This window comes from Epinephelus fuscoguttatus, linkage group LG11 (assembly GCF_011397635.1).
Source record: "Epinephelus fuscoguttatus linkage group LG11, E.fuscoguttatus.final_Chr_v1".
NCBI classification, from domain to species: Eukaryota; Metazoa; Chordata; class Actinopteri; order Perciformes; family Serranidae; genus Epinephelus; species Epinephelus fuscoguttatus.
The window spans coordinates 15,444,646-15,471,190 of NC_064762.1; the positions used below are offsets into that span (position 1 = coordinate 15,444,646).

At 41.4% G+C, this 26,545-nt stretch overlaps 1 protein-coding gene across 2 annotated transcripts; it reads right to left on the reverse strand.

Moving 5' to 3' along the window:
- Nucleotides 1-1,763: 1,763 nt before the first annotated feature.
- On the reverse strand, nt 1,764-26,545 carry LOC125897180 (nuclear receptor coactivator 7). Of its 2 annotated transcripts, none has more exons than XM_049590295.1 (17): nt 26,449-26,526; nt 25,286-25,469; nt 18,850-19,007; nt 14,099-14,169; nt 13,853-13,960; nt 13,656-13,757; nt 12,435-12,560; nt 12,065-12,249; nt 9,948-10,069; nt 8,609-9,208; nt 8,295-8,466; nt 8,042-8,189; nt 6,259-6,384; nt 5,988-6,140; nt 5,540-5,635; nt 5,375-5,448; nt 1,764-3,514 (listed from the first exon to the last, which is right to left on the reverse strand). In XM_049590295.1, the coding sequence occupies exons 2-17, from the start codon at nt 25,321-25,323 to the stop codon at nt 3,379-3,381; spliced, it is 2,415 nt and encodes an 804-aa protein (XP_049446252.1). In that variant the 5' UTR covers nt 25,324-25,469; nt 26,449-26,526; the 3' UTR covers nt 1,764-3,378. The 2 variants fall into 2 exon arrangements, with proteins under 2 accessions (XP_049446252.1, XP_049446251.1); XM_049590294.1 differs by having other exon boundaries at nt 1,765-3,514; nt 9,948-10,102; nt 26,449-26,545.

Here is a 26,545-nt window from a genome sequence, read left to right on the forward strand (position 1 = left end):
TTGTTTTATCATTAACAGCCTCAAAATCACTATCACCAAACCCACCAGACTCCTTTCAAATAAACTGTAATGTTATCACTGTAAAACTATTACTTATTACTACTTATTTCGAAGTCTACAGAAACAAAATAAGACTCACAAGCAGTCTTGGTTCATCTGTCCACTGTTCCAACAACCACCGACTCCCTGACAAAGACTTGTATGCCGAAATGCGCCAAGAGTTTTTAAAGGTTTAAGATGACCAAGCCATAACAATAAAGGCTTTATAATTTTTCCAGAGTGCCTTGGAGTTTCCTGAGTTTAACCACCAACTCTGTTTTGGATAGGACAAACCCTTACTTCACCCAGATAGATGTGAAAATACGCTGACTCTACACAAGTTAAAATTACTGCTTATTCAAATGGAGTCTGGTGGGTTTGTCCATTCATCAGTCTATTTTCAGTCCCTTATCCAGGGCCGGGTCTTTGGGGCAGCAGGCCAAGCAAAGCACCCCAGACGTCCCTCTCCCCAGCAACACTTTCCAGCTCCTCCTGGGGGACCCCAAGGCGTTCCCAGGCCAGATGAGATATGTAATGCCTGCAGTGTGTTCTGGGTCTGCCCCGGGGCCTCCTACCAGTGGGATGTGCCTGGGACACCTCAAATGGGAGGTGCCCAGGAGGCATCCTGATCAGATGCCCGAACAACCTCAACTGACCTCTTCTGCAAAGGAGCAGCGGCTCTACTCTGAGCTCCCTCCAGTTGTCATTTTGGCCGCTTATATCCGCGATCTCATTCTTTCGGTCACTACCCAGAGCTCATGACCATAAGTGAGGGTTGGGACGTAGATAGACCAGTAAATCAATAGCTTTGCCCTCTGTTTGTTCACAAGTGAGGGAAGGCGAAGCTGAGGGTTTGGGGATAGTGGTTTTGGGGCTGTTATAGGGCTAAAAAAACAATATTACTCTTCACCAAAACAGTCCATCTCTGTAGGGATCCTTTCAATCATTTTGTCATACACTTAGAATAATACACCACGCCTGGGTCCCTGCCCCTGCCTGCAGCCCAGCACACAATGCACCTGGCTCCGATGCCAGGGGCTCATAGAGTGTTAGCTCCATGTCATTAATTCGGACTGGGCCCAAGGCCTGGCAAGCAGATGCCCGCTGGCGAGCTCCTGCCCCAGGTCTGACTCCAGAGGGGGAGCCCTGGTGTCCCCATACCAGATGAGATACTCTGTCCTTGAATGTGCCGTTTCATCATGGTCTTCTAGAACCACTTATAGTCTGGACTTCTTTGCCTTGGGAGACCCTACCAGGGGTTGTCAGCCCAAGACAACACAGCTTCCAGGATCACGGGGACACACAAACCACTCCACCACGTTAAGGTGGCGATTCTTGGAGGGGTAACAAAAAGGTCAGTCTCTGTAGGGATCCCTTTTCCAGAGGGAGCTCGGAGTAGAGCCGCTGCTCCTTCACAGCTGAAAATAGATGGATAGATGGATTTAGAATAATAACTTGAGCCTGTCAGTGGCGAAAAAAGCAGTTTTAGTTTATGTAAATTGACGGTAAACAAATGCCCCAGGTGGTTACATTGCAACCTGTTTTCGCGGCGACTGGGTGCAGCCCTCTCACTCAATGCTGAACCAGTTTCAGAACACGTTGTTTCGATTCATCAGTTAGACACAACAACATGGGAAAAAGGTCCATGTTAAAAATTACTGAACGTACCCTTTAAATTCCAGAAAACTGGAACACATGGAAATAAAATTGGACTTAAACAACACAGCCAATGATCATATCTGTATATATTTAACATTTATTTAGGTTTAAATGTGGTTGCAATACAACACAATAAATAGATCCTTAGTGATATCACAGCAGTTTTGGATTCACAAGAAATAATACTCAGGGAGCATTCACAGTTACAACACAAGACAACAAAGCTCATTTTCACATGAAGCGATAACTGGCATTAGTGAAGAGTATGGCAGGTATCATCATAACAGTGGTGTCAGACGTTTGCAGTACTGCATATTCATGCACTACAAGCCTGTGTTGGATACACGGGATATAAACGAACATTTCTTTTCCATGTTAGTAGATCTGAATTTTTAGTTAGTGGCATATCAAGAGTGCAAAAACACACGGTCCCTTTTTCCATTTTTAAGTAAAGCAGAGGCTGACCTGTGGCTGGACAGGAAGCTTCCCCTCCTGTAGTGGTGATGCAACAGCATTCAGTAACAATTTTTACATGGAGGAAATGCTTAATTACACAGGGCCACAACACAGCATTGACTGTCGATTAATACCGTAGTGCAAAGTGACATCATGTTAAACTTGTACTGGCTCTCTGAACAATGACCACGAATGAAAATCATATTTATAAATTCAGTCGAATGAATGAGATATGAATTCAATATTGACAAACAATCACTTCTAGTGCTTGTTGGGTCCGATCGGAAACATTTTACACAACATCTCTATAAAAGTACAACCACTAACAAAAAAACAACACGACTTTATAAAAAAAAAAAACAATGTAAAAATAAAATGCAAAAATAAAAAAATCTAAAATATTTTATAAAATATGATGAGCTCACAACAGTATGTGAAATTAAAATAAAAACATATTTGGTCATTGCGAACCTGGCTTTGTTTTGGATTGTACAGGGGAATTAAAATAAGTACTTGTGAGTAAATGCGATGAAACATTCTCATTCGGTTCATCTAAAACTCAAAGACAAGAGAACAAGATGGCCATCAGAGGAAGTGCAGCACTTCCATTGTAAACAATTACAACATTTTCCGCTCTGGAAATTAATTTAATGGTGGACGATCAATAAAAAAAAAAAAATCTCCCTTCCTTTAAGCTTGAAATTCATCGCTTCATAAAAAAAGTTTCAAACGTCTTCAGCACACAATCCTGTACATTCCCAAACTAATTACATCTGAACAAATCAACCTACAGCATTATGGGATACCTTGTTCTTTCATACACACTTCGGTTTTTTGTGATAACCTCGACAGTAACATCAGCAGCTTCCTCTCTTTGTAAGCTTTTGGTGGTAAGGCAGTCTGCATGCTGGGAAAGCTGGAGGCGTCGACAGATGTCTAAGGCAGCCAATAAACTGAGCAACACTTTCTCACACTTCACATTCAAAGGAAGGAGGAACCAGACGTGAACTGGCCGACCTACCTGCAGGTCAAACCCTCCTCGGAACAGGCTACAGAAGACGGACGTTTCAGGTCAACGTAACGACTGCACACGCTTCTCTCACACAACATTTAGTGTCATTGTGGGGTAGCTAGATTTGCCTCCAAGTGGTGCGTAATAGACTTGGGGGTGTCTGAGGGTTCGGAGCGGAGAGTGAATGTCGGAGTAGCTGGGAGCAGGGGAGTTTACTCGAAGGTCCACACCTCCACGCTGTGGATGTTGAAGTCCTGCTGGGCGGAGAGTGGCTGGTTGTTGAAGGTGGCGCATTTGGTGGTGGTGCCTCGGTACAGCTCGGCGTCCAGCCACAGACCCAGCTGACCACTGCGGAGGAAAGTCAGGAAACAGGTGGATGTTATTTGATGGCAAACAAGGGTTTAAAAAGATTAATAATCCTTGAAAACAATCGTGTCCCTCCTCTTCTTTCTACTGCTTCATTAGAATCTACCGTGTCTCGCCGAAAACAACCAGTCAGCCCTGAGGAGTCTCTAACGCAGCTGTCAATCATATTGATCACTGCTCCCAAACTGCCGTCACAAATATGAATCAAGATCCTATTAGTGCATTGCCTATTTCTCACCTCAAATGTATTCAGAAACTTTGCTTTGCCAGTCGGTGGTGTTTTGTTTTGGCTCGACTGTTTCCAATATTGTGAAAGGAGACAGACTTTCTCATTTTACAGCTAAACAGTACACTAAAATGTGTTTCGGAAAACATTTGAGGTAGGAAAAAGGTCATTAGTCAGCAAGATTTCATTGGTTGCTTAGTCGCAGGAAAAAACAAAACAAAAATAAAAAAAACAAACAAACATAAAACTCTAATAGGAGTGGTGCCCTGTGAAAATAAATCAAAACTTATATGACTGGACCATGTGGGAATTTAATTTGAAAAGACAAACACAGGAAGTGTCCACGCTCAGCAGTTAGACAGGAGTCAGGTTAATTTCCAGGGCTGGTACCTGCGGTTATTCCACAGGCTAGTTAATAACATGTCGGGCAGGAAATCCAAAGTGCGGGATCATTTTGAGAAGGTGAAGGACGAACCCAAGGTGATATGTAAACTCATCTTCATTGGTCGACTACAAACATGACGTATCATCTGAAACATGGAAGTAGCTACATGCCCATTAGCCCACAGCGTCATTAACAGGCGGCTCGCTCAGTGTGTGACGTGCACTTGTAGATAAAATATAGGCCTATATTAATGAAGGTTCATTAGTACGGTTTTGTATTTCTCTGTAATGTAGCACAGTGTTAACAATGTTACTGATACTATTCTTTCTCACACCTTCAGCTCAAACCATTGTGTTGCCTCACCCAAAATATATTATTCACCTGTATGTACGTAACTCGAACGAAGGGAAGAGAGACCATAGCGACAGAGCAGAAGCTGGGAGTACAGAACAGGGGTCATGCAGACAGTACAAAATGAAATTCAAGGACTTTCACATACTTTGTCGAGTACTATTTTTTCATTTTCAAGTATGTCACTTGAAGCAAATAATTCATTTTCGAGTTGAACTTTTTATTAAACAAATAAATAATGCAATCAGTGTCTCTCTTTTCAGTGAAAAATGACTTATCAAAGTCTTTTTATGCATAACTGTGTAAAATCCTCAACAAAACATTTGCATGATGGGAGCTGTGGTGCTTATACTACTGTGATGCACCACGTTCTTGTGTGGTGAGCAAGTTCCAATCCAAACAAAGGTTGCACAGAAAGCTATTACAGTAATGCACTGCTGAAAAGTGAGGAAAATTAATCATCTTGAAAAGTTAGCTCAGGTCAAGTCATGTAAGTTTATCCATGCCAGCAAAGACCTACTGCTTGTGCCAGTGTTTTATCAGTGGAGCGAAGTAAAATCAAACTATGATGTCAGGTGGGACATCATGAAGGCGAGGATGAAGGGAGAGGAAGAGTGTTCTGCAAGATGATAATGTGTCAAAATTTTAAAAAAGACAAAACCTCATGTGAACCCTTCAATAAAATTTTTTTAAAAAAAGACTTGAAGAGAGCTCTCCTGGGGGCGGGGAGAAGCGGCGAGCTCGCCTGCAGGCATAAGTTATGAGCATGTCTTGACAGTGTTTATATTTGTAGCGTTACTGCCAGAGGGAGAACACAAAAGTTCCCCATTCCATCTTTAACAAGCCTGTAATTTCCAGCGTGGCTCACAGGTCTACTCACCCTCCTCCTCCCATCTGCAGAGAATCAGTATTGCCCTTCACAAAGTAAGAATTCTCCCCCGTCCAGCGGTACACCTGAAAATGGAGAGCAAATGGTCTGATATTACAACTTGAGAAATAAAGCTAAACACCCAAACTGAGTTCTTAAACTATCTTTGTATAAAACCTTGATCTCAGGACAGAAGCTGTAGAGGAATGTTTCTCCTGTGCCGTAGCAGTGTTCGCTCACTCTGAAGGGATGAGTCGAGAAAGCTCCAAATATCTGTGATAAGAGTCAGATTCAGTTTAAGGTTGAAAAAGACTTGGAACAAATAAAACCAGTGGTTAAAACCCCCGTGTGAAGTTTTATGATTCTGACAGCATAAGATTTTACAGCAGTGTACAAGACACCAAAGTCCAGTGTTTTTGTGTTCAATGTGGGCAGTGACGCACACAGAAAGCTAGCTTGCTACCCAATTTTAGCTAGCATGCTAATATAAATACAACGACAATGTAATTGGTACATTTTCCTCTGTTTCCTCCCTGTCCCCTTAGACTGCTGTTCACCCACAGCATTATAAGCCAGTGAGGCCCCACTCATTTCCACAAAACACCTTCCTTTGGACAAGATCTACCTGGTTATCCATGTCTTTGATGACCAGCAGCACGGGGCTGTCCACGTCTGCCAGGCTCCTGTACAGAGTCTTCAGGCTGGTCCCATGTTTCACAGTGCTGTATGCCAGTCTCCAGGGGTAAATCTGCACACGGGCTGGCAGGCGACAGGCAAGCTGGAGGGCAATCACATCATCAGATTACCAGGCATACTCATCAGTGCGTTGTCAGTAACTGGATTATTATATGTGGTAAATAACCAGCTGCAGGCAACTGCTCTGAATTAAAAAATACCTTCTCAATGTGCGTGTCCTGCAGCAGATCACTGGTGTCACTGAGTAGGGGCAGTGCATCCACTGATAATTCTCCGTCACAGCTGCCGAAGCTCTGCCTACGCTTCGCCTCATCAATGGTGATGATCTTGGAGTGAAACAAGCACATAAACAAGCCAACATTAAGAGGAATCAAGACACAAAGGCTGCGGTCGAACAGTCCTTTTTGCTTAGGATGGTTCCTAAATGAGTGAAATGACCCAGAAGTAAAGTGGCAGCTGTGATAAGATCTGCTCGACTGTCTCAGTGCCAAGGAAAGATGCTTCAGTGCTTCCTTTCTTATCTCCTTTCATGTAGGATACACTAAATCATCCCTTATTAAAGGAAACAAGATAATGCCTTCCCACATTTACTTGTGGCAGGAACATTAAAAGTGATGCACTAGTGCACCATTTACGATATGCCTATGATGCATAAAGTTAACAAGGCTTGACAGTAACTGTTGCCAGGTTGAATCAGGCAACCATAATGAGAAATTGCCAACCAATTCCTGGCCTTTTTAACATATTAAAAATAGGGACAACAAACAATGCACCCCAAAATAAATACATTGTTTAATATTTATTGCAGTAGTAATATTCAAATATTGCTGCCACAGTGAGAACCGGGACCGGACAACATTGCATGTATGTTGGTGTATTTTCTCTTATGCGCACATGCATCTGTTTTAGAGACAAGGCCAAAACAACTTAAGCTACACTAAAGATTAAAATCCAGTAAAGTAACAGATAAAACAAACTACAAAGAATGTTGTTTGGTTCCTGTGATAAAGCTCTAAAACACTTTTCATGTCACGAAGACAAAAGAGCACAAGCACTGCTGGGTCTTAGTCGTAGTCACATACAGGTGCTCTTTGGATACTTCAGGTGCACTGTGTTTGTTCCATCATGTGAAGAGCTCATTGCATAAGTGTCCTTCAGAAACAAGTCAAGGCACACTGTAGGGTTTGTGCAAAAATTAAAATGCCTTTATTTCACATGGCAATATAGATTAAAAAGACCAATACGTTGCAACAGACAGGTCTTCATCAGGGTCTGCGTCTGCTGCAGCTTGTTGCTTCAGTGTTTTTGAAGGAGACTTGCATTTAATACTTTTTGATTGAGCCCTTCGCAAGGTGGAATAAACACTTTTTATGTCACATTTCTATTACTAAGAAGACGTATAACTGCATAATACCTAACTACCCATGATATGAGGTGACTAAAAATGGCTAGCGTATTTTGTCAGCAACCAAAAGTTCATGACACCCTGGCAACCACTTTTGAGCCCTGTTAAACAATTATTTTTATACAGTCTTTCAAGATGGGATTCATTTCGATGACTACAAGTGGACAAGAGGGTGAGTGTGAGCAACCGTTCTTAATGTGACGACCATTTTGTTTCATTTTTGTCACTGTTAGCCTACAGTCCTTTTTTAAATTCAATTCCAACCTTAGTAATGGAGTAATATTTTTACCAGGTTGTCCATGTTTATATAGCATGCATGAAACAACACCACAAGACGTATCCAAGATAATAATAACAATAATAATGGTTAGCAGTTTTAAAAACCCATGTTACAAAGTGCTTTACCGTGTCAGACCCACGTCAATAACATCCAGAATCTTTTCCAGAATCCTTCACCTTTCCTGACCACATGATGTTTTCCATCAAGATCGAGGAAAAGAAGACTTCACTGCCTGTGTCAAACAGGGTATGTAAGTAGAGGGAAATGAGTGGTCTGCCTGCTTTTATACTGAGCTCACCTCCCAGCTGCAGGATGCAGGGTCACTGAAGAAGTTGTCTATCATGTCTAGCTCGTCTTTCTCCACCACAACAAAGCCCTGCTCTCTAGCCTCCTTCCCGTACACGTCTGGAGACCACTGGACGAAAAATGCATACAGATGGTCTACCCTGGAACAAACACACACACAAACGCATGCATACAGTGTAGTGGTTTGGATAAAGGCACATTGTTAGCTGAAGACAAGAGTCCAGTATCATCTTTCATCGTCTCACCTTTCTTGTGGCACAGCGAACCAGTACTCCGGCTGTTTACCCCGGCCCCCGAATGAGTGGGCGGGGCTAGAGGTCATCCCGGTGGCAAAGGACTTTCTCATTGGCTTCCCCACTTTGAAGCACAGGAACATAGGTGGGATTTTACTCTTCTCCTCTGATGAGAAAAGCATGTCTATGGAGAATGAGAAAATAAAAACATAGAGAGTTTGGTTAGTTTGATATCACACTCCATCATGTCACTGCAGCCTCCATCAGCAACCCCACTGTCAGGCATTTAACACCCAAAATGATGGTTTATGGTTTATGATCCCTACCTTCTATTGGGGCCTGCATCCTCTCCAGCAGCCACGACTTCACTTCTGCCTCATGATTTTTCCTCCGTCTCTCCTCCTCGCTGAGTTCGGCCCCACCTGCTGGTCCGTCTGGGCTTTGCCTCCTCGGACTCGAGTTCCCACAAACCTCTGCAGCCTCCTTCAGACTCAATTTCCTGTTTTGGTCCACTGGTGCGCCGATTATTTTCTCAGGTGCACCGTTTAGCAGCTCTTCGGTCCCTTTAGCTTTAATATCTTTGGTTTCCTCTCGGTTTGTAGGTTTATCGTGTGAGTCACCCTGTTTTTCAGTCTCTGAAGAGGATTTTACTGACTCTCCATCCTCAATGGAGCTGTTCTGAGCTACGCCTTCATCCTCTTCATCATCCAGCTTCCCTTTAGTTTGCCCCACGATTGATTTGTCTTTTAAGTCTCCCCGGCCCGGGCAGCTTGGTCCTAGTTCCTGTTGGTCCCTGCTGATGATGCTGGGTGTTTTGGAGGAGGACGTCCCCTCTGCTTCTTCAGTGCTCCCGTTGACAGTCGGCTCCAACTCTGTGAATCCTTCGTCTGACGGAGACTTGGCTGTCTGCTCGCCCTCTGTGCTCCCTGGTATTAAGAAGATGAAACAGTTATTTGTTTCACATCAAAACATTTCCATTATCAATAAATCTGTAGATTTATTTTTGGATTATAATTATTTATTTGGTTTGTATGATGGCAGGTAACAGTGGGAAAAAAGTGAACCCCACCATAAATGAAAACCCAAAGATACTCAATTTAGCATCACAGAAGACTAAAGCTTGATTTATGGTAGGGCGCTTGACACTTTTGACAACTGTCACTTGACAGAAATGATGTAAGATAAGAGTATTGCTTGGGCACCTGGAGAATCTTGTTATGTCCAGACACCGTCATATTTTGTTGCACAATGTGATAAGATTGTCACAGAAGGCCTCTCTGACACATCTACTGGAGTTTTGATTATCCCAGTGTGAGCAACATTGGTCCAACTCAGGTTGACCAGATCATCAACTGGCAGATATCCAAAAATAACAAAAGTGCATCTCATCACCCATGCCCCACGTTTGTTGGGCCAAAACGCATTCACCCTGTAGCTCCCTTATTTGGTTCAACTGATGCACTGACCACCTCCTTTTCTCGCGCTCCCATTGTCTTCTCAGTAGAACTAAGTGTAAAATCTCTTCCTCTTTAATTAACTCACTTATCTCTTCATCAAATCCCTCTATTATCAAAATGCCAAAACATACAAAACTATGATTAAGAACAGGATGACTTCAGACCCTCTGCAGCCTAATAAAGTCAACAATGGATGACATGATGTTACCAGTTTCTGAGAGGGTTGATTCGATGTCGTCCAAGACGATTGGTCGCTTTGGATCGAGGGCTTCGTAGCGACTGAAGGGGTTTAGGTCTCGCTCTGACGGCAGTTGCTCCCACTCGCCGGGCCTGTACACAGGACACAAATCCTGGGGTAGGTCTCTGTGGGGTCACGGGGCATCACACATACCGCACCGCAAACCAGGATGAAGATGAAAAGGGAAAAACAAAAAACAGAAAAGGTCCAAACAGAAATTATAAATGACCAGAATGATACAAAACAAACATGTGATGTGAAACCACAGAAGCTCTGAGAGAGAAGTGAGACAAGAACTGGGAATCTGTGTTCTAAGTCTGATCTAAGTTGTTTTCTATCTCCTGTGTTTATGACTTAACAATGGGTAAAAAAAAAAGGTTTTGATTCCTGAAATTGATTTTTTTTCATCTGTGACACAGATCCTAGTTACTAATACTCATTTTGGCCACAAGAGGCTGACGTACACCACTTCTTCATGTTCTAAATAACAGCATTCATGTTTTCTTCCATCTGAGTTATAATTTCTCTATGCATTGCCATCATGTCATGACATGACAGACACGACAAGATATGGCATTAATAAAAATCTGACGCTGAGCAACTCGGCTGGAAAGCAAAGATTTACCAAGTTGAAGTAGGTTGCAGAGGCTTTGTAGGCAAGTCAACTACCAGGCTGCTAAAAGAAATAGGAATTCAAGGCCATCAGAGCCCTCTCTGGTGCAGCCGAATAGGCAAGCTGGTGGCTATGGATTAGGAGGAAAGACGCCACTTGGGCCCTAAAATACCACTGACAACAACTATGCGCAACAACAGTCAACCAGTTAAACTCCACCTTGATTAAAGTTAGGTATGTTGTTCTCTTGTTAGTTTCTTCTCTTCTCCCCTCTCTTCCCTCATCAAAATGAGGGAGTAGGAGAGGTAGAGTGTACGTCTTCAGTCTGCACAGACGTCTCTCCTTGTCTCTGCCTTCCCTATGCTACTCCTTACTTTTCTATCTACCTTTGCTCTTTCCTTCTTTCCTATCCACTAACCCTTTGGCTCCCACTCTGACCCCCAGACAGCACTATTACTCCCACTCATAGTCTCAAGCATGTGCATCAGGGATTGTATCATCTTGTCCTGAACTGAACTGAACTTACATAACAACTATAGATGTGTACTTTGTGTTTAGTAGGGTAGAACATGTATTTTTCTTTTTCTATTTAAAATGGGTAAAATATTGTTTAATTGTACTACTACTGCAGGAGCATCACATGGCTAACGTTACCTAAACGTTATTAACAGGTTTGACGACAGGTCCAAGGTGTTTTGGTGTTGGAGTAGGTGTGTTAAGACCTTTCAACAGTTCGATTTTGGATGTTGGCTGCTGCTGTTGTGTTAGCTTGCGCTAACCGGGCAGATGTTAAACTGACTGACACCTTGAGACGAGTGGCTCTAGAGGTTTCAGTTGTTGTCATCTATATCATCTTTCCCAATTCATTGTCTGTGGAACAGCTCCGTATTTTATACTTTTTGATATCACATATCTGAGTTTAAGCAGACTAGTTTTTAGAGAGCTGTTTACTTTCCTTAATTTTTGGGGCTGTCATTGACCATAGAAATAACACATATGAATTCTGGAAATGGCTGTAGCTCCTCTTTTTTAACTACCTTTTTCCCACCTGTTTTTAAGTCTTAAACACAGGAGAGAAACTACTTAAATGGGTCACCAGATTTTATTTTCCTACTTGCCTCTCAGGGCTTCTGTAGACAACAGCAGATGAATCAAAAATAAAAAATAAATAATGAAGATCAAATAAAAACATTAAAATGAAAACACACAAAACTATAACAACTGGACTCAGAGAGATTTTAACTTAACATTCAGTGGAAACAAAGGTGATTCATAAAAAGGAATGTGTTAAAGAGGTTAATGTGTAAAGTCCTGTAAATCCAAAGAGCGTTGTACAACCAGATTTACTTTTAGGAAGAACAAGAGAGATAGAAACTGTAAAGAGGAACAAGACAGACAGAGTCAGAGCTGAGGGCTGGACGAAGAACCGTTAGAAGAGGGAAATGAGGGAAGTGATATGGTTTGGAACTCTTACGACGGCAGAGCATCTTTCAGCTTCATGCGTGATACGTCGTCATACAGCGCCACAGAGACGACCTCCTCCATGGGGCAGATCAAGCCGTACTCCTCACAGCCATGCTCGATCACCAGGGGGTCTGACTTGTGCGGGTCAAACATGATGTTGTTGGGGGTCACAATCAGCACGCCACCCACCACTCCCTGCAACAATGAAATAACACACAGACAGACGGCAGTGCTGAAGGAGGCAACATCTGAAAACTAACAAAATACAAGTGGTACCTGCTGATAGAAAAGTTTTTATTTAGTGAATAAAGTATCAGGAAATCTAATAAGTGTTGTGGCATTAATTTGAATTATTACATGCCATTATCATATTTTCTTACCATGCCGTCAGTGAAATATTTGCAGCTCATCTTGATGAATTTAACCGTTGCCGGGCTCTCGTCCTCTGAGTTTGGGGACAGCTCACGCCGGAGGGACTTTGCTGACGTGCAGTTTGAAACTCCGTCCTGAGGGAAGTTAAAAAAACACAAGAGAGTACAAAATGTTATGCTTGTGTTGAAGGGTGCCTTTGACCTTCACTGATTCAGAGATTTCAGGCCACCAGAGCATTTTATATTAGGTACCCACTTTTTAAAGTTATGCCCAAAAGTAACTTTTTCACTCGACTGTCAGATGCTGGTAGATTAAATTACCTTCCATGGAAAAATATTCAGTCTAAATTGTTTATGCACTTCACAATAAAAACTGCTCACTCACGCCATCAATTAAATTTGCAATCCATCGTGGAGGGGAATCAGAAATTGAATTACAAGAGAATAATAAAACATTTTGTAGCATCAGAGCCATAATTTCACTTTAACAAAATTTGCTCAGTTAGAGATCCAGTCTAGACGGACAATTTGGGACAAAGCTTGAAAACACACCAAAGAGACTCCTGTTAAAGGAATACTTCACCCACAAAATGGCCATTTGTATAATAATTACTCACCATGCGTTACTTTGAATTCATAAAGAAAATGTTATTTTTCCTGTATGCCTCAAGGATGAATGAAGAATCCAAAAATGGCAAAGATATTTTAAAATATTTTAACGTTTTAATGAAAATGCATGTGTTTGGGAAGCACTGAGCGTATGACTGATGATTTAAGAAGCTACAAATTATATTCAGCCACAAAATACACATGAAAAGCTGGAAATCAGAACAGAAGCACAGAGAGTTGTTGCATAGAGGTGATACACCATCTCATCTAGTTGCATTGGTGTGAACCGGCAGGTTTTTAGAACATTACAGAACAGTGCATTGCAAGTACATGCCTGTTTTAACTCGTCTCATCGCGAATCTTTGGTCTGAACCAGGGTTTAAACAGACCCTAGAGTGAAGTATTATTGATACAATTAAACCAAAGGTGGATTTAAATGTTATCTGCGATTTTTAAAAAGTTTTATACTTAAGATTCAGACAGAAAACACAAAAGGACTGAGGGGGGACACCATGTCTTCTTTTAACAACCTTTTGAACAAATTTGTCCCAAAATGGCTTCTTTAAGCTACTGTATAATGCCATGTGCTTTTAGCAACATAATCAATCAGGTTTTACTCACATGTGGTGCTTTCTCCGATGAGCCATTTGTGAAGGAGGGATCAGAGGAACTCTGAGACTTCAGGTCAGTTTCTGATTGGCTCACGTCAGGAACAAACAGTTTCTGTAGTAACGATGATGGACAGGAGATTGGCCAGACATTCAGAGGAATAATGACAGATCTGAAGCAATGGTTCTGGTTACCGTCGAGGTTCTCACCTGACCGGGGTAGACACTGCGAGAGAAGAGCTTGTTCAGCTGGACCAGCTTGTTTGGGGTGATGTTGAACTTGAGTGCAATGCTGTTGAGGGAATCATCAGGTCCCACCTGTAACAAGAGATGAACTCCTCTGTGAACATTTTAAAAAGGCAAACAGGTGAAAATACCGCACAATGCAAGGTACAAGCTTTCTGCTAAAAAGTCAGCATGTTATTTAAACTGTGTTTTCACTGTGGTTTTACTCACAAAGTACTCCACTGTCCCTGGTGGCCTCTTCTTCTCCCTTTTCGCCTGATTGTTATCTTTACAGCCATCATCTACGAGAAAAACAGAAAACAAGAAAAGGACATGTAAGAAATTAATATATGGTGTTATTCTGTACACCCAGCCCAGTCGCCAGAAGGAAATGTAGGCAGTGCATTTCTGAAAACCACGGATAACTTACATTTGTACGTTTCATATCAATGTTTTGAAAGTGAACTAGTTCAGATTACATGTATATGAGCTGACTTTGTCATCAGGAGGCGGAGGGGATGGTGGATGACGCAAGACCTAGGCAAGATGACTGCCAAATTGCAGACCACTGTTCGAGACCAACAAACAACAAAACCAGTTGGTTTTTTTTTTGGTTTTTATATCAAGACATCACAGCATTTCCAGCATTGTGCCAACCACACTGGGTGTTATTTAGCGAAACATCATGGCATTTCCGGCGGCCACTGTACTAACCAAACTAGGTGTTATTTAGACATATCACAGCATTTCAAGTGGTGATTGCGCCAACCAAACTGGGTTTTTTTCAGCAAGACATGACATATCCAGCAGTGATAATGCAAACCAAAATGGTTGTTTTTAGCAAGACATTGGTAGCATTTCCTATGGTGATTATGTCAACCAAATTGGGTCTTTTAGCAAGACAGTGGCAGCATTTCTGTCAGTGGTTATGCTGCCAAAACTGGGTGTTTTCTAGCAAGAAATCAAGGTATTTCCAGCAGCCATTGTACCAACCAAACTTGGACTTTATTAGCGAGACATTGGCAGGAACCGTGCCACCAAAACTGGGTATTTTAAACCAAAACAATTTTTTCCCTAACTCTAACCAAGTGTTTTTTTGCCCTAATGTAGCCCCCATTAACCATAGCATTGTTGAAATGTAGAGTTTCAACATATCCACTTCATAATAACACACAAATCGTATGTATCTGTAGTTTGCAGAAATGAACAATGCCAACATTTATTCTGAAGATTGGGTTGCTCCATCTCATACTTTCTAGGTTACTAACAGATATATTTATGTTTCTAAGATAAACACCATCCAGTGAGGGTGGTGCAAGAGAAAGTACCCCACAAGAGACGACTTCTAAATACCCTGTGGTTAATTGCCTTTTGAGTCAGCACCAGTGCTTGTTTGTCTCCTATCATTATCCAGCCTTAAAACACTGCCCCACGCATACTGAAGCAGTTATCATAAACACACACAATCTGACCCTTGTAGTAGACAAGATCCACAGTCAGCAATTTCTTCTTGCCAAGAACACAGAAGCTATTAACGTACCACTCCCTGAATGCTAAATTACACTGCTGCCTCCTCCATGGAAACAGAGGGCATGACTAAGCATTAGATAGCCAGACTCCAGCTGCTCTTTACTGTACTGAGCATCAAAGCCAAGACTGCTGTCACCTCTGTGAGCACTGTCACTTATTCATTGAATTAATATACTGGGCTGTGACTGATAATATGCTATGAAGTATTGCAGACTATGGACTTTTAGCTGAAAGCTCATATATAACCTGAAGAGTTTTGTTTGTCTATTACACTGCAGAGCATCATTTTGATTTTATGGGCTGCAGATAAGAATGTCTTTGGCTTTATTAAAACACATACTGCAGAGTTTACACAGCTGGCTGACCCACTGCACACGTAAGTCCATTATCACTGTAAATATGAAGGATCACTGAAGACAAAAATGCAGGTCGGATTAGCTTTGTTGTTGGGCACATATGAACCCAGCAAGCATTTTTTGGTTTAAAAAATGTCTAATAGCCGTCTACATGAAGACCTGACGTCTAGGCTAAATCATGGCTGAATTTGGGCTGTCAGTGAAAATTTGGTAGACGTCTAACCATAGCCAAAGTGTAGACGTCATCAATTATACGGCTATGTAGAGACCATGTCCAAAAAATGGAGATAAACATATTTTAATTACTGTTGACTCTCCATATGTAATTGAATATCATACCGCACGCCATCTGCAATGGCGAAAATTACATTTAATCAATTTCAAAATTAAATCGGCTAGATTTGGGTTACATGTAGCTAGCTAGATGTTTAGCTAGCTAAATCGGAGCTAAATATAGCCAATACGTTTAAATCACAACTATTGCTCGCTGGGAAGCCATAGATATGCTCTGATGGTAAGTGCAACCATCAGTAACTGACAAACAGTATCTGTATAAGTGAAAGGTGCATAAAGTGTATTTTGATTTCCTATTATTCTATTTTTCTTCAATATAATTTGTATTTCTGTCATGTTTTTATCCATATTTACCACTCACTTTTTTTGTTTTTCGTCTGCTTCTGACTCTTGAGCTGCCATAACCCTAGTGTGGGATTAATAAAGTCTTGTCTTAATGACACTGGTCCATTACAAATATGGCTGCCCCCTAGTCGTCTACCAGAAAGGTCATTAGTAGGCAAAATCTCATTGGTCGCTTAGACACAGACAAAAACAAACACACGTAAAACTCTATCAGGAGCTGTGCCTTGACAAAATAAAACAAAACCTATATGACTGGACCATGTGGGAATTCAATTACTTAATTTGAAAAGACAGACACAGGAAGTGGCCACGCTCAGCAGTTAGACAGGAGTCAGGTTAATCTCCAGGGCTGGTACCTGCGGTTATTCCACAGGCTAGTTAATAACATGTCGGGCAGGAAATCCAAAGTGTGGGATCATTTTGAGAAGGTGAAGGACGAACCCAAGGTGATATGTAAACTCATCTTCATTGGTCGACTACAAACATGACGTATCATCTGAAACATGGAAGTAGCTACATGCCCATTAGCCACTTAGCACAATCATTACTGCTTTGCTGACAGTGTCATTAACAGGCGGCTCGCTCAATGTGTGACGTGCACTTGTAGATAAAATATAGGCCTATGTTAATGAAGGTTCATTAGTACGGTTTTGTATTTCTCTGTAATGTAGCACAGTGTTAACAATGTTACTGATACTATTCTTTCTCACACCTTCAACTCAAACCATTGTGTTCCCCCGCCCAAAATATATCATTTAATAATTACATTATTATCGTAAACATGCGGGCGACTAGTCGACTAATGGCCCTAAATGACGACTATTGGTTGACTAGGAAAATTCTTAGTCGGGCCCAGTCCTACATCTAATTTCATCTCAACATTGGTCCATTATAAATACACACACTGAGTTCAACTGCCTATCAAATATCAACACAATAACAAATTCTTTCTTTTCAACAACTGTGTCCTATATTTGAAAATACATCCTCAAAATATAAATCTTTCACATTTAAGGGTCATATTACTCAAAGTGAATGATCCTAAGATTATGTAAAAGTACATCATCAAACCAGTTGCGGGAAGTCTTGGGAGTCTGGTTTGACAGTAATTTAAGTTTTGAGCAGTGTGTCACAAAGCTTGTGCAATCATGTTTTCATCCTCCTAGAAATATTTCCAAACTACGATCCATTTGAACTTTTAAAGACACAGAGACAAAATTTTACACGCCTTCATCTCTTCACGCCTGGATCACTCCAACAGCCTCTTTTCTTGCCTGAATCAAAAGTCTATTCATCGACTGCAGACTGTACAGAATTCAGATGCCAGAGACGTGATCACATCACTCCAGCTTTAGCCTCTTTACACTGGCTCCCAGTGTGTTTTAGAATAGATTTTAAGATTTTACTGATTACTTTGAGGCTCTTCATGGTCCCAGTTTCGACCACTTAGTCTCTCACACTCCAGGACATACTTTGAGGTCCTTGGGCAGAGGTGAAAACTGGCCCGGCTGAAAACTAAAGGGCGCAGACCATGTGCTGTCAGGGCCCCGTGGCTCTGGAACAATCTGCCCAAGGAAATCATGTCGACTGTGTCAGTGAAGTCCCTTCTTAAAACATACTTCTATCGGAGCCTTTCCTGATTTTTTTTTTAGTTTAAAGTTCATTTAAACTGTCTTTTATTTCCTCAGTTTTTACACTCTAAAGTGCTTTTATAAGTTCTTTTAAAAGTTGTTGTTTTTATGTCTTGTCTGTTTTAAGTATTGACATGTAAAGCACTTTATAAATAAAGATTATCATTATTATTATTATTATTATTATTATAATTATCCACTGCAAGTTAGAAATGGTATCGTATAAACAGATGCTAGCTAGAGGATACGGTGAAGGTGAGAATTAAAGGTAATATTACTGTCTGTTTGTGTATATTTCAATAGACTGCTACTTCTACTACTACCCAGCAAGGATTTAATGTAATTATAAGCAGAAGTCAAAGGCATCATAGTTATCGTAATTTAACACAAGCACTGGTTCCCACAAACTTTGTGAATGCAGCCTCTTGAATGTCATCATCAACAGTAAAATGGTACAGGATAAAGGTTATGCAACTTCCTGTTTAAAACTGCTGAGTTTGCTCCCAACACTGAGGACCCTTGTGTTGCACAGAGCAGGGTTCCCAGGGTTAACAGTGACAGTCATACAAATACCACTAGCTGACATATTGCTTGAGTGGAAATGGTAATTTACAGAGGGCAACAAAAAAACTGTTTTGCTGAGACACAAAAGCCTGAAAAGCAAGATTTCTTTCTTATTAGGTATTATTTCAGCTTTGAATGGAGTCATTACACCACGGTTCTCCTCCACATTGTCTCAACCACTGACAAATCGTACCAGTAGTACTCCAAGCAGAGCGCACAGTCACCCACTGTGCACCTTGTGAGTTTATGACGCAGGTCTTACCTGAGCCTGCAGGTGCCTTTACTGTTATTCTCTGTATGTCCGCCTTCTTGTTGGGGTCGCTGTCATTTGGAACATCTGGACAGGAGATGATTGCCGAGTTCTGCTCAGTCACACTCTTCTCTGATTGGCTCTGCTTGAGCTGTCTCCGCCTCTTCAGCCTGATGGGATGCAAGAGGAGACAGACATATATATTTATTATAGGTAAAACAGAGAAAGCACAGGAGGGTAGAAGGCGATTTAATGGCCATGGCAACGCTGTCAGGTTGGGATCACACACAGTATGTATGAACAAGTGCACAGGCATATAGTTGAACCATTTTAATGCCGTAGTTAATGATATTTTCATAATAATGATAATAATTCATAAAAATGTACTGGCACAGACAGGTTTTTAAATACGGTACACACAACACTTGTGAAAATAGGGTTCAGGTTGACAAATACAGAAGTTACCCTTTAACTTTTCACTTTCTTTACTTTGCTGCTTCAGCTTTATTTTCCTCTCAGTCTGTCCTCTACCCCTGTTTAATCATTGATAGGTGAGGCGATGATGTAATGGCATCTTCAGACCCTGTTGGGGTTCATTAAGGGGGGGAAACTGCAGTGCAGTGAAATCACGGGTTAGTGGTGCACTTAAGGATAGTGCACTTTCTGTGAGCCATCCTAAATCCTTAAGTGTGGATATGAGCATATTAAGAAGAGATAAGACAGAATTGATTTATCATAAGCTTTGAGTGATGGTAGCAGTGTTGGCCTGCAGAGCCCCGGGTGAATGAGGAATAAAAGAAACGGGGAAAAGAGAAGTGTTTCAAGCGTTCAAGTGCCTTAACGGAAAAGCAAGAGTGGGTCGATAAGGCTGCAGACAGACACGGTTCAGGCCTCTCCCGTCGCCTCGGGTTGCTCTCCCACTTTAACTGATGCAGCACACATCTGGTAGTGAACTCAAGAATCTGCAGACAGTCTCAACAGCACCATCTGTTTCACTCTGGGGCTTTTCACAGAGCGTCTCTCAAGCCTTCATCTTAAGATTTCCTTCTCTCCTCCAACCTTCAGTTTGTAACCAGTGAAGGCATTACCAGCATAGTGACAGAGAGAGCGAGTAAGTAACAAGTGAAAATAAAAATACAAATTCACACAAAAATTTCTCATCTTACTGTGCAAGACATGGCTTTATTTTGTGTTCACGGTGCCAACAACAGACTGCTTAAGAAAACACATAACTGGGACAGTTGTAGTGTGGTATTTAAGACTGTCGACGATTTGCTTTTGGCCTTGATGAACAGGAAATGTGAAAACAAATGTCTACAAATGCACTGTAAATATGTAAAAATACAATATACATCGCTATTGCAATATAGGTATTCACATGATCTATGACTATTATTGTCGATGAAGATTCTCGTTCATCCAGTGGGCAGTTCGATGCAGCTAGGAATGCACAGATTTGTACACTTGTGAAACATAACAACCACTTCACAAGCCCATGGCACAGCAAAGGTGAGCAAGCTCCTCAGGTCAAGACTCGTCTGTACATTTACAGCTACAGGAAAAGGGACATTCTTCTGAGGACAGCAATGTTCACATCGACCATCGATGACCATCGACCATCGTCCAGCGACCATCGTTAAACAGAGGAGGTGGCCTGCGACACCACTTATCACCCACCTACAATGCAGTCTTGGGATCCCTCCCCAGATGACTTAACACCCATTCTCACCTGGATCCATCTAACCCTAAGGAACCACGTGGTGGTCAGGTGGGTCAATCACTGACATGTCTCCTTAATGACTCTGAAACTCAGAGCTCACATGTGACCTTAAGGACTCTGTTAGGGTTCACTCACTCACACACACTCACACACACACACACACACACACAGTTTAAAGCCTGCGACTCCGCACCAGCCTGTTAGAACTGAAGAAGCCTCTTGGATGCGATGTGGAATGTCTCCAAGTTGCCTACTGATATAATCTTCCTATTAGATGCAGTGTTGATGTTTTAACTTTTGAAGTTCCTCTACATGTAAACACTGCTATGTATTCTATTTGGATATAGACCCCAGGAAGAGTAGCTGTTGCCATGGGAACAGCTACTGTGGATCCCCGTGCCCCCAAAAAACAAAACAATAGCACTCCATGACATTAATGGTGCTATTTTTAGGCAATTCCTCTTTTACTCTGACTTTATGTTCGCTGTTGTTTTGCCTGAAAGTAAATCACAGTAAAGTAGACACTAGAAGGTTCTGATATGTGTTTTTCAGCGTTGCTCATTTTAACCTCAATTTTCTTTTGCCTTAAAGGCCTCCCCAAACTCATGATTCCCACCACCACCAGATTTCATTATGAAAATTGGGTTAGGCTCACATTAAAAAATAGTTTAGTACAACAGCTACAAAGCATCCTTTTAGTCTCACCAGACAACAGAACGTTTTCTCACTTTAATTCACAGTGTCCCACATATCTTCTGGCAGACACCGGCCAGGATGTCGTGCAAGTTTCCTCAACAGCTGTGACCGCTGAAATCACCAAGACAACCGTTACTTCGTGTGTAGTGTTTCTCTATCTCAGCCACGGAGCTTTGGAGCTCCTTCAGAGTTGCCATGAGCCTCTTGGTGGCCTCAACCACTAGTGTTTGTGCACAAGTGGCTGTGAACAAATTTACAGCTATTTGTTTAAATGAATGTTCTTGTTGTACTTATTCAGTGCCTTAGAATTTTCGGGGACTGATTTTTAATTTCTTCAAAATGTAGTTTTTTTTAGGAAACTGATTAACCAGCAGTGAAACCCACCAGATATTTTATGACTTAAATTTAATCTAAATTGCTTTTTCTAGAGTCATGGTGTCATATGACATATTGTTACACGTCATACTGAGGGAGTAAATACTTTTACACTTATTTTGTTTTGTATTTCTACTTTATTAAGATCAGTTTGTTGTAGTGCTGCAAAATTAATCAAAAAATATTATCAATATGATTATGTTTAGTCATTGCAATTCATGCAGTTCTAGTTTTTTGATATTTTTTCACATTGACATAATATTTTTCCTGCTGTTCTGGGTTTCACTGTCCCCAAACAGAAAACATAAAAAAAGATCCATTCTTGTTATAGAAATGTGTATGCTTTACCATGACCTTTCCTCCATTTGTCAGGAAGCGAGGCAGCACATGGTGCGACCAGCAGGACAGCTACATGTTGTAGCGGTAGCTGCGTTGGGAGATAAGAGCAGATTTTCCTTCCTGACACATTCACTTTCTGTCCATACTGGCACAATATAGCTGTTGCTCTTTACAGTGGTGCTGCAGAGGTCTGCTTGATGTCTGATGTATTCACCCTGCACCTTTCCACTGTTGTTTTGCTGCTCCCTCCCACAGGTACCCACACTGCCTTTCCAGGAAAACACCACCTCTGACTCAGCTCAAAGCCTGCAATCCCGTGAAGATTTAATGCACTGCATGCCTCATGATTAGAGAGCGACTGAAATGCGACGCCATCACACAACTATAATGTGATATTTCCAACATAAGCCAATCAAATCAATAAAACATAAGATGAATAGCAGGTTTGCACCAGGATGCAGCACAGCCTGAGCAAGTAACTTGAGACATAAGAAAGAATAAAGCCCATTAGGCTACACTGCATTATCTCACATCATTTATCACAAGCCCACACTCAATAACTCTGATATTATCAGCACTCTTGTGAGATGACTTCCGCTTATCATTAATCTGCTTATGTATTCAGTTTTGGGTACACTCTGGCACATACATATTAACATATGAACAATTGTCTGTAATACAAGACAAATAAATTATGAGTATGTTTCTCACGCCATGATAGACTGTTTATGTAGAATCAAGCAGAACAAGAACTATATTCTAAAGTTTTAAGGGTAAGTTGAAACTGAAATTGGTCCAGAGTTAAGCGAGAGCAGCAACCACAAAACAGGCTGCAACGTAACCACTGTGGGCATGTTCTCACTGTTAACCGCCAGCTTATTTTCACATCTAACTAGGTGAATTACGGGTTTATTTCAACCAAACCAGAGTTAGTGAATGTTGGGACAGTGGGCGGCCAATCTAAAACATGTTTGTCAGTGTTATTTTGTTTCTGTTAACTTTAAATAACCTGTTTTTGTTAAGAAAAATTAAAAAAAAAGTTTTTTTAAATGGGGTCTGGTGGGTTTGGTGGTCTGTTTCTGGTTAAACAAAAAGGATCTTGCTCTTCAACAAAAAAGTCTATCTTTATAGGGATCCTTTCCATAATACTGTCAGACACTTACAATAACAATCTGAGCCTGTCAGTGGCAAAAACAAGCACTTTTAGTGGACGTAAAAGGACAGTGCGAAGGTGACATTAGTGGTTACACTGCAGCCTGTTTCATGGCTGCCGGCTGCAGCCTTCTTGCTCAATACTGAACCAATTTCAAAAACACAGACACAAGACACAAATCATTGCAAAATGGGTGCAGGTCAAAAATGCCAAGCTTAACCTTTGAGGCTTTTTAGACATATTCAAGCCCTGTTACATCAGTCACTTAGCACTCTAAATTGAACACCTGCCAGCAGCCATTAATTAGTCATCCATGCACTTACATGTCATCTGTGTCGACGTCAGAAATAAAGGGCTGATCTTTGTTCATGACCTGCTGCTTCCTTGTCAGTCTATGCACCATAACTGTGACAGGTCTCTGTCCACACATTTCCAGCTATCATGTTTCACAATGCTGCTAAAATCCATTTTACGGTCAACATCGTCCCAGTGGGTCAAGGCACTCTGACGCATGACTCGGCTTATATGAGGCTGTATCTGGTGGGTGCAGCTCAGAGGCACGTGACTTAACAGTGGCAATTCATGATTTAAAAAAGGTGAGAATTAATAACCACGTTACGCACCTTCACAGCAGATTATCAAGGTACAAACAACAGTGCAGCACAATGACAAATGTCACTTCTGACAAGCAATGCAGGAAGCAGAACTTGTTTGCAAAAACATTTTGGGCTTTACTCTTGGTTGGGTGACATGGTTAAAAAAAAAAACCCTACTAGCTTCTTCCTATCAACAGAATATATATAATCAGTTTCCGTATTGTGTTCTCACAAATCGATGCTAACCATCCATTAAACTTCATGGTAATGGGACGTCTGGTAACTAGAGACGAGTTTTAGCATGCATTCTTGCAAAGACCATTTTGAGAGAAACCTGACACAGTAATTGCGCTATAAGAATTATGTAGACAAAAAAGGGGTATAATGGCTCCCAATATCAATTAAAAAATAAACAAAAACACACTATGACAGAATAGCAAACTGTACACGATGCCTTTGTGCAGCTGATGCGTCACATTGGGATAGTTCATAACTTATCAGAGTAGGGGGGTGGCTGAGTGGCTGAGGTATGACCTTGTTTTTTGTGCTGGTTTGTTTTTTGTTTTTTTATGATCTTGACCCTCCCTGTAGCTACAAATATTTTCCTAAGAGCCTCCGTGAGTGACTTGTGGAAAATTATGACCCTTCCTTCCCCTTAAATACCCATATTTTGGTTGAAATACCACTATTTTGAGCTTAGATTTGGTAATATTTCCTGATTGAAGCATTTGTTGCACAAAATGTGTTTAAAGATCCTCAGATATTTGAAAATCTGACAATAATTTCTGTTTTTACTGTTTCTGCTATGATATGTTGTGCAATTGTGGCAAGTTTAATTTTGAGGTTCATAAAGTACTTAAAATAAACACAAAGTACAACCATTTAAAGTTGTATGTCCCTCCTCCAGCACTTTAAAAAATACTTGACATGCCTCCCTGTTCTGCACCACTTTCTCCCCTCTCATAGGTAATGAACAGTCCCTTATTATGGATAGACGGTAACCTAACTTTTTAGGCTGTATGATGAGACCATATTCATTTGATTTGTTTGTTGCTAGTGGGGCAGATAGATGACACAGCTAGTAGTATACCAGAAAAGAATAAAATCAGCCACCTGAATGATGTCAGGTAAATCAATCTCCTCACATCATGAGAGTTGTGATATGTCATAAACTTAAAGAGAATTTTCTATGCTACTTTGCCTCAAAGGAATGATTAGTTTTTAATCATTTCTTTGCAATCCTCTCCTCATATGTCTGTGCACCACCCTTATCCTTAAATAATGAACAGGGATTTTAAGTTTCTTTTTTAAGGGTCTGAGGTTATACAGACTGTAAAACACTCTGAGGCATATTTCTGATTCTTATACTAACCCTACAAGGCAACTTATAAAGACAGAAATCGTCATGAATGCAAAACAAAATGTCAAAAGTCATCCACAAGCTAATGACATACTCAATGCACCACCTTAAGATGAGGAAACATGATACATGTTGGAGCTTAACACCAGTTTTGCTGCATGACAACACCTAAATGAAGTGCAAATGACACAAATTACACAGTGTCTTACCTGGCAAAATATCCCGGCTTCCTGTCTCTCTTTTCCATCAGGCCAGGGTCCTAAATCCGCATGCAGTCAAGCGCATCCATACAAACATCCACCCTTACACACCCACACCCACTCAAGTGTGTCCAAGCCAGCAGACTTGGGGTAGATCGTCTCTCACACTGTGGTCTAGCACTTCTCTCTTGTCCTGCAGAGGAAATAAGCAAGGGGATTAGCGGCTCACTGGGTGCCTCCTCACTCAGCAGCACTCACTACAATGCAAAAGCCCAATAACATCATCAGCCTGAGTGGAGGGCGATGAAAGCATCCTATAATAAGCATGTCAGGCCACTCAGCTGGCAGCAGCTGACCAACAGGATGGAAAATGCCTCGCTCTCTGCTGAGGAGGAGAGACACATCTGCTACTAGTTAATGTTGCTACAGTAAACATGCGTTTTATTATGTAATTAGGCTTAATCACAGCAGTGTGTCTATTATTATCATCAGTTTGGGGATCCAGTTGGTGTAAACATGCAGACCGTCATGGCTACACCAACATCTACAATAGCTGTGGCTGTACACCAGGATTAGGCGAAAACGAAACAATCGATTACACACATGTCACACACCCTTAAAAAACACAAATCAGGCAACTCCAGTTCAACCATGTGTAGCCTGGGAGGGTTATATAACAGGTAAAAGGCTAACTGCAGGGGAAAGGCTAAATTTAAGGCAACGTTACCACACCTAGCTACAGTCTCCACTTTGTAGCAGCTTAGTCAATGGGAATCCCTCTATGCCCCGGATCATTGAACAGATTTCAACCTCTTCTGAAGGTGCAGCAGCAACAAAACACAGATATCCACTTGTGCTAATGTAACAACAGCATGGGCGCCCGCCAGGTTTAAGCTAACACGGGCACACTGACCAGGGGCCAGTCTGCCATTTGATTTAACAGCTGATGCTAACTGTGCTAGCTAGCCACTTTGTTTACAGGACAATAGCAACCTGGTGGAGATGGTAAGGGTATTTTATTCAGTCCAGACGCTAACGTTAGCCCCTTCACTTAAAACGAGGTATTCCTGTTCAAGCAATCTGAGCTAACACTGACGCTAAACACCGATGTACAACGACGCATTTAAACAGTAAATCTGGCATAAAATAGGTAGCTAATACAGCCCACATACCTTGCGTGCATCCTCCAGCAGCTAATGTTAATATCGAAATGAAGCTTCCCTTCACGACGCCCTCTGCTGTCATGTGCGCTGTAAAAACATGAGCTCA